The sequence below is a fragment of the Hevea brasiliensis genome, chromosome 9 (assembly GCF_030052815.1).
Source record: "Hevea brasiliensis isolate MT/VB/25A 57/8 chromosome 9, ASM3005281v1, whole genome shotgun sequence".
NCBI lineage: Eukaryota > Viridiplantae > Streptophyta > Magnoliopsida > Malpighiales > Euphorbiaceae > Hevea > Hevea brasiliensis.
This window is the reverse complement of record NC_079501.1, coordinates 13,861,934-13,870,888: the sequence shown is the minus strand read 5'-3', so window position 1 is coordinate 13,870,888 and position 8,955 is coordinate 13,861,934. Positions and strand designations below refer to the sequence as shown.

The 8,955-nt window shown below is 32.5% G+C and overlaps 1 protein-coding gene and 1 pseudogene across 1 annotated transcript; one reads left to right on the top strand and one right to left on the bottom strand.

The window, feature by feature from the left end:
• Positions 1 to 125: 125 nt before the first annotated feature.
• LOC110640629 (uncharacterized) lies at positions 126 to 1,593 on the bottom strand (annotated as a pseudogene).
• Positions 1,594 to 4,703: 3,110 nt separating this feature from the next.
• Positions 4,704 to 8,667, top strand: LOC110640646 (protein GRAVITROPIC IN THE LIGHT 1). Its single transcript, XM_021792021.2, has 4 exons — positions 4,704 to 4,797; positions 6,574 to 6,720; positions 6,799 to 7,556; positions 7,662 to 8,667. The coding sequence occupies exons 1-4, from the start codon at positions 4,751 to 4,753 to the stop codon at positions 8,447 to 8,449; spliced, it is 1,740 nt and encodes a 579-aa protein (XP_021647713.2). The 5' UTR covers positions 4,704 to 4,750; the 3' UTR covers positions 8,450 to 8,667.
• The last annotated feature ends 288 nt before the right edge of the window (positions 8,668 to 8,955 follow it).

Genomic DNA, 8,955 nt, shown 5'->3' with positions numbered 1-8,955 from the left:
ATTCATGACACGTTCTAATCCCGCTTTTTCTCGTTTCCTTTAGCTGTTGTGCGCTCCTGGTTTACCACCAAAAATGGAGGAAGAAGTTCTTAAAACTCAACGAGACATCATGTTGTTGTTGAAAATTTAAACATTAAATTGCCTTCTACAGAAACTAGAATAAACATTCAAGTACCACGAGTATCCAAGTGTTATGTTACACTGGAATTATAACGATGCATAGCAATTGAATTGTCTTATTTGCAATAATGATAAACCCTCTTAGTCATTGAGTGACCCAGAGAGAAGACATGCAATATCTAACTAAATCTTAGTTTGAACGTAACACATGCGGCATCCCACAACCACCCTTCATTCCAATTGTCACTCTTGGATTTGTCTGTAGCAGAACTAACCTGAAACAGAAGTCATATATGACTAGCGCCCAATGCAAAAAAAAAAAAAAGAATCTTATGAAATTTCAAAATGAGTAATGTGTACAGTATCAGCAGCAGCTGGAATCCATTCGTTAGTTACTGGGTTTCCTCTAAAAAAGGCATGACAACTAAGCTGAAGCATTTGCCATTAGCATTCTCCATTTTGATAAACCCAGTTCCTGTCTGAAATCATCAGAACTACCATTAAATCCTAGGTTCCAAAAAGACAAATGCATTTTTCACTTCAACAATGCATCTGTTAGTTGCCCTAGAATTTCAGATAATTACAAAGACAAAGGAACAGGTTCACGTCACCAAGAGGATGATCTAAAGGTTTGAACTTGATGAATGGCACATTTTTTATGGGGGGAGAATGAAAATACCGTGTGGTTCTGCTTGTCAACGCAGTTGGGGTCTTTGTAGTATTCTGTCTCCACAAACTCCTACCCAGCTTCGCCTTTTCCATTGTAAAGCAGCTTCTGCATGGAAAATTGGAAATGAAACGGGAGATAATTCCACTCCCATAAATTTATTTATTTTAAATTAGAAAACAGATATCAAATCAAAAAGAAACGCATGCTATTTTCCTTTTCTTTTCACTAAATTTACACTGTATGTCTATGTTCATAAAAAGAGAGAGTTGGCAGTAATATGATGGAGAAGCAAAGAAACCTGAGGATCATTTTGAAGACGTTGAAACTCAACAAGCTCAGGAATGGAAATTAGGTGATGAGGAAATGCATTGATGAAGGAGAAAGTATCCACATATTGAGAAGAATAGTCAATGCGTTAAGGCTTAGTATGGCGCTTGGGAGCCAACCCATCAAAGTGTTCTCTTGTTTCCTTTAGTTTTATAGCCTCTTCTTCTGCTGTCAAATGAATGTCGCTCCTGATCGGCCTCCTATAGCACTCTTTTTTTTTTTTTTTTTGAAAACACAGCACTCCATTTTTCTTTCCCCTGTGATAAAATGAGAGATATTTAGGACTGGGGTTTAGACACAGAATAGAAAATAAAATACTTCTTCTTGCTTAATTTCCTTTGTCATTTATTCATATTTTTTAAACTAATTTGTACAGTCATTTGGGACCCAAAAAATATCTTTCTTGCAAAAATATCTTAGCAAGCAACTTTATCCATTTGGGTGTGTGTGTGTGTGAAATTCGCACTTGTGGTCATTAAAGTTGCGAGATTTTTTTTTTTTTTAATTAAAAAAATGAGAAAAAATAATAAAATATAGAAGAGGAATTTTCCACTTTCTACATGAATTCACTCTCAACAAGCCAAGTGAGGAATTTTCTAGTTTATCTTTTATAATTTATATGGACAGAAATACGATAAATATTTTTGATCGTTTAGAGAATTCACCCTAATGTATTGTATGATTACTTCATTTTAAATTATAAAAATAAAATAATTTAATATAGATTTATAATTTATTTCATAAAATTTTTTATAAAATATTTTTTTCTGTAAAATAATTAGTTACTACTTAATAAAAAAAAATTATTATTATGAAATTTATATGTATCACAATTAATTATTTTAATTTAATATAATTTTAAAAAAAAACTTTGAGAAAGAATGATAATTTCAAACAGTTTTGCAACTCACCTTATATTATTTTCAAAAAATGATATTTTTTTTTCTGTCAAGTGTATGAGTACAAAATGATTTTATTTTTTAATATGTATTATTTTACTATCTTAATTTGTTTTAGTATTTCCTACAATGAATGGGTAATCTATCCTTATAATTTTTTAATTAATAATTTGTTACGTATAGTTTATTTATTGAATTTTAATCAAATATTATATATATTTTTTTGCATGATAAAATTTTAGATTTAATTTAATAAATTATTAACTATTTTTAAAAAGAAGTCAATTTCAATTTATAAGACATGGATTTTAAAATTTTGTTAAATCATTTTATTTTCTATAATAATATAAATTAATTTTATAATAAAATAAAGTAATGTTTATTAATATAAAATATTAAAAATAATTATAAATTAAAAATTGAAAAATAAAAATTTTTGTGAAAATGAAGATTTCATTAAAAAAAAAAAAAAAAAGGCGCACACACAGAAAAGTAACAGCATAATTGGAAATGGAAAGTGACTTTCCCTTCACCAAAAGAAAATCCTTAAAACAAATGGTCCACAAAAAGGGCCACAAGAACCCAACTTTAATCTATGCCTATTCCTTCCAACAAATATAATTCTCATATGAAAATAATTTAGTGTTGTTTAATTTATAAGGTTGACCAAATATATATTTCAGCCAAATTCTTAATTTGAAGCAATTTATTGGATAATCAATTTCACTCATCAACTTGTATGAAAATAGCTAAATCCCATGATTTTAATAATTTATAAATTAAATATTTATATAATAAATATTTATTTTTTTCAATTATTAAATTTCTCCATGTATAAATTGAGATAATATCTGTATCTTCTCCTTGCTTCTTTATATGGCACACCATGTGAGATCTTGTAGGGGACGTACTATATCAATTGATAGTGGTATTGACACGTGGTTACAGTGTGGAAAGGATCAAAAAGTAAATGAATTATAAACCGTTGAAATCTAAACTAATTTAATGATTGATATTGTTAGTGAGGTGCACATGCATGGAACCATTTTCTGCACAAAATTTCAACTCATAATTGAATAGTGCTAAGCAAGAGAGTAGGAGAAAAATCAAGCCCTTGTCGCCCAATAGCAGCTAGGGAAATTGCATGAAAATAAAGGAAATTATTATTATTTTCCAATCTTACTATAAAGATGCTGCCTTGCTCATGCATCAATCTAGAAATAGAAATGTTGCAGCCAAATCAAGATCTGTAAGTTAATTATACTTATCCCTCTTCCTTTCTATTTTCTTTTATTATTATTATTATTATATAGGCATGCACATTTCTTACCAGCTTAATCTAACATTAAGGGTATAAGAGATGAAAATTAAAAATCAAATCCAATTGAATTATTGATTCTTGATTTATACAGTTCAATCGATGAGATGAGATTTTTATATCAATATACTCCAAAAGAGTACTCACCAGCAAAATTTGTATCAGTCTCTAGTCGTTAGGTAGCTAGCTAGGAACATAGAAGAGAAAATTGATGAAACTGTCCTCCTTATCTTCAAGGTTATATTGTCCCATATGCATGTATGTATATATATGAAGATGAAATTCATATATATGATGAACCTATTATATATGATTAGAATTGGTATTAATTCTAGTTTCTAAGTTGTTGCCCACCACACTAGGATACTTACAGGAGATAGACAACAAAATTACAGCACACACAACACAATCATGTCCTTCTTTCACAAAATTATTTGGCCATTTTATATGATTTGTGAGGAAGCTAGTGGTGAACCAAGAATGCATGTTTTGATGTGCTTTCACATATCATTGTAGCCAGAAGGACAAAGATCTATATCTAGTGGATAGGATTATTCTATATATATCTTTAACTAACAAGCTAAGGGCATTGAGCCATAATCTTGGGAGCTGGCAATTAAGTTGGTTGCTAGTTCTGAGTTATCTCTATCCTCGCAACATGTGGGACTTCATCTATAACTAGGGTTAACTTTTATTTTTGCATGCATGTTGAAATATCTAATGGGTTACAAACTCTCTCTGCTCCTCATCTCATCCCACTTGCGAGCTAGCTCCTTCAGGAGATGTTCTAATCTCTACTGCTTGATTGTCATATGGTTGCTTCATCTTTAGGACGCAAAGACCACACATAATTCTATTAATTAAAACAGTTTCAATTTTTAAGATGAGACCTAAATAACATATATTATTAAATCTTGCTATCTCTCTTATGTTTATTTATGAAATCTTTAATTTCTTTAAACCTAACATAACTTATGCAAACTAATAAATTAAACATAAGAAAAATATTGGGTATATCCATTAAGTTGATAGCTTGCAGTACAAGAAATCTCCTGTACAAAGAGAATATCTTTTTAATTAAAGTAAAATTTGAAGAAATTTCCAAGAAATTGAAACTGATACATGCCAAATTCGGTGAATTAGAAAGAGAGTAGTAGTTGTAGCAGCTAGCTAGTAAGTAAAGTGATGATTGGAAATTAGAAAACTAATTGATCCTTATCGAGTCGAACATCTTGCTTTTGTCTTGTTGGAAAACGAACATGATCGCCTGTCATGCATGAAGGCCTGTTTGCTTTCATTTTTTCAACAGCAGCTTTACGTATAAATAGACATGCATTTTATCTCCCTGTTTATTTATTGTATCGAACTATTTAGAATCTCTCTCTCTCTCTCTCTCTGTGAGATCTGCCAAAGACCATGTTCTCCAGTATGTTGCTTTGTTCCATGCATTCCAACAGTTCAAGGTAATCATCATATACATGATTCAGGGTTTATAAACACTTCTTCATAGCTTTTTGCTGTTCATTTTTCTTTGTCTTTCTTTCTCAGTTTCATTTCCTGCAATCTTATATGATTCTACTTCTCACCAACTATATTATAAAGTTTAGATATTAATTTATAACTAACATACATACATACATATATATATATATATATATATATATATATATAAATTATCTTCATATTTTCTTATTTATGTTGTAATCAGTAATTCATTAAGAATTATAAGTTAAATTTTAACGAATGATTTTATTTTTAGTTATTGATCATAGTTTTAATAATGAATCTCTAATGATTTAATATTTCTTAAAATTTATTTGTATATTTTTTAATTTTATTCTACATAGTTACTTGTTTAATTTTATTAAATAGATCTATAAATTATTAATTTTATTTTAATTAGATCCAAATAAATAAGATGTGTACATAATTATATGGGAATCTTAAAACCCATATTGACTTAATGATTAGGTCCTTTTAAGCTCTAAAGTGCTAGTCCTAAACTATGATGCTTTGCAAAATATAAAATAATTTTACACAATATCATGAGGTAGCACACTTTTACTAAATATCATTATTCGTTAAATCCTTAATTTTAAGAGTATATTCATTCTCAATCAATAAATAATTATGTTTAATTATTATTGTTTCAAAACATTAGAATGTATATATACACTATAAATTAATTTATAAAATATAATTATAGTAAAATAAAATAATTTTTAAAAATTAAAAATTAGAAAAAAACTATGAATCTTAATTATATGAGTAATTTATTTTTTATAAAAAAGAAAACGAAGTGCAATTAAATTGATCTATAACATACTTTTTTTTAGCGACTTATAGGTTTTTGGTAAGTAGAATTTTGGCAAGTTGTTGATTTAGGGTTTATCAATTTCATATGCAAATAAAATAATTAATAATAATTTTTAATTTACATTTTTTTAACTGAATATATATATATAAAGTAGAAAAATATTTGTAAGAGTTTGATAAGTAACATTCTCTTTCATAATATTATCACATGACTAATAAGTTTCATTTTCTTTTATAGTATTACTATGTGATATACTCTATAAGTTATAAATTATTTAATAATTATTTTATTAATATTATAATAAATAATAATTATTATAAGGTAACTTATAATATATTAACATATACTAATTATATATATATATTATTTATATTATAAATTTTTTATTAAAAAGTTTAAGAAATAAAAGTAATATATATATAATTTAAAATAATTAATAAAAAATTTAAAATATTATATTATTTTATATATTAAAAATAAAAAAATACATATAAATTTTAATTATTAATATCCACAAGCACTGGACAATTCCCAAATTTATTGCCCAAATTGGGTAGGGAAAAAGAAAGAATTTGCAAATCAAAGTCGAAACAAGAGATTGACGACCGTCCCCCGTCCACGTGACAAACCTTAACTAGGCCCGTTTATCCCAATCAAAAGAAGCTGCGCTTTGTCATGCTGGTGGCATTTTCGTAAATCTGAACATTCATATCACACACGTGTATGACCCAGACCGAGAGTTTCCATCTAAAGCACTTGCCAGAATCCAAATAGATATTCCTCTACTCATACCCACACGCCCTCACGCTCTCTTCTCCCCTAAGCACTAATGCCAATGATTTCACTGAATCTTGCGATTACCGGTTCACCGGTGAACGGAATACCGCTTCTGAGTCACTGATAACGATTTTACGGTGCCCAGGAAGAAGAAAAAGAAGCTACAGAGCCACCAGAGTGACCTCGAAATTGAAGGCAACGACCTTGGCTTGTTTTACTCTTTTCCTTTCGACAGAGATCCAGCGGTCGTCAAGCCATCGAGATTCAATCTCCGATCTGATCACATTCCTAGGTCTGAGGTCTCCATGCTTCCAATTAAATAATTAAGTGAATGTATATTTTATCTCCTCATTTCTTGTACGTTTTGCAGCCGCGGAGAGGTGAAGCCAAAGAAGAAAGGAGAAATGGCTAACAAGATATCGAATTTCTCTGATCTAATCCAACGAGTGGCGGCTTCATGCTTGCTCCACCCACTCGCCGCCGGCAGGCAGGATCCCGGGAATGTAGCCGAGGACGGGAGAGAAGGGTACGAGTACGAGAGAGAAGGGTACGAGTACGAGACTGACGAGCAGGAAGACTTTGAGGATGAAGATGAGGAATATGTGGAGGAAGAGGAGGATATGGAAGAGAAGAAAGGGAGTGTGAAAGGTTGGGACCACGAGAAGAAGAACATGAGCGGAATAGTGGCTATTGAGAGAGTGATGGAGATGGAGATGTTAATGAACGAAGTTTTCGATTCAGTCTCGGCGATGAAGAGAGCGTATGTGAGTCTACAAGAGGCGCATTGCCCGTGGGACCCGGAAAGGATGAGGGTGGCTGACGTGGCGGTAGTGGGGGAGCTAAGGAGGCTGGGTGTTTTGAGAGAGAGGTTTAGGAGGTGCGTTAGTGTTGGTGGCCGTGGAGGGAGAAAGAGAATTGATGGTGACGGAATGGGGATGTTAAAGGAGGTGGTGGCGCCTTATGAGGCTGCGGTGGAGGAGCTGAAGAAGGAGGTGAAGTCGAGGGATGTGGAGGTGGAGAATTTGAAAGAGAAACTGAAGAACCTTAGCACCAGCCTGAGCAATGGGAATGGAAAGAAAGGGAGGTCTCAATCAAAGAGGAAAGTCGGCTGCATTCATGCTGCTCAAGGTACTTATCTTTTACTTTCATAATTACTATGGACTTGAATTAAAATGTTAAGTTTCTATGCAAATAAATGGCGAATATATCTGAAATTTCAATTACTTGTAACAGTTGCAGCAGCACCAGCACCAGATCTTTTTGAAGCAACGATGAACCAGGTGAAAGAGACCTCAAAGTCCTTCACATCGCTTCTCTTATCCCTCATGCGTGCTGCCCACTGGGACATTGCTGCTGCTGTCCGCTCCATTGAAGCTGCAACTGCCACCGCTGAAAATGTCGCCACCATCAACCACACTACTGCCATAGCATCCACCATTGTAACCCACCATGCCAAGTATGCTCTGGAGTCCTACATTTCTCGAAAAATCTTCCAGGGCTTCGACCACGAGACGTTCTACATGGATGGCAGCCTTTCCTCGCTTCTCAACCCAGACCAGTTCCGCCGTGACTGCTTTACTCAGTACCGAGACATGAAGGCCATGGACCCAATTGAGCTTCTAGGAATCTTGCCAACTTGTCACTTTGGGAAATTCTGCTTCAGAAAGTATGTTGCCATAGTTCATCCAAAAATGGAGGAGTCCTTGTTTGGAAACTTGGAGCAACGCCAGCAAGTATTGGCTGGTAGCCATCCGAGGAGTCAGTTTTATGGTGAGTTCTTGGGGCTGGCCAAAGCCATTTGGTTGCTTCACTTGCTGGCATTCTCGCTTGACCCTGCACCAAGTCAGTTTGAGGCAAGTAGGGGAGCTGAGTTTCATCCACAATATATGGAGAGTGTAGTGAAATTTTCTGGTGGCCGAATTCCAGGCGGTCAGACTGTCGGGTTCCCTGTCAGTCCTGGGTTCAAGCTTGGAAATGGATCAGTTATCAAGGCTAGGGTTTATCTAGTTCCCAGGACATGAATTGTTTCAGTTTCGGTTGATAAATGTAATTTCCGTGCTGTAGGATGTAATGGGTTGATTGGTTAGTTTAAACTTTTCTTCTCTCAAGAAAACTTGGAAGAGATTCTATGAGAGAAATAGTTTGCTAGTGTTCCTAGGAAATAGGTGGTTTACTGATGCTAAGTCGTGTTATGATGGTGTGTCGTTTTGAATGAGAATTCCTTGGGCTATTTGGAACATGCTATACATCCAACAAGTTTTTCTCCTTTTAAGACCAACCCTCTCTTAAGCCTCTAAAAATCATTTGTCCTTCAGGGAGTATAATCATTGCTTGAAAGTATAGCAGTTCAGCTTCAAGATTCATTTATTTACTTCCTCTGCATTAATTAAGTACTACTAAGTTCATAAATTCGACAATTATAAACTTATGTAACTTTAAACAAAAAATAGAAATTCATCAATGATAATTTGAAAAAAAAAATAAATTGATATTCTAAAAATTGTATTACTCAATAGAAGAAAAAAAT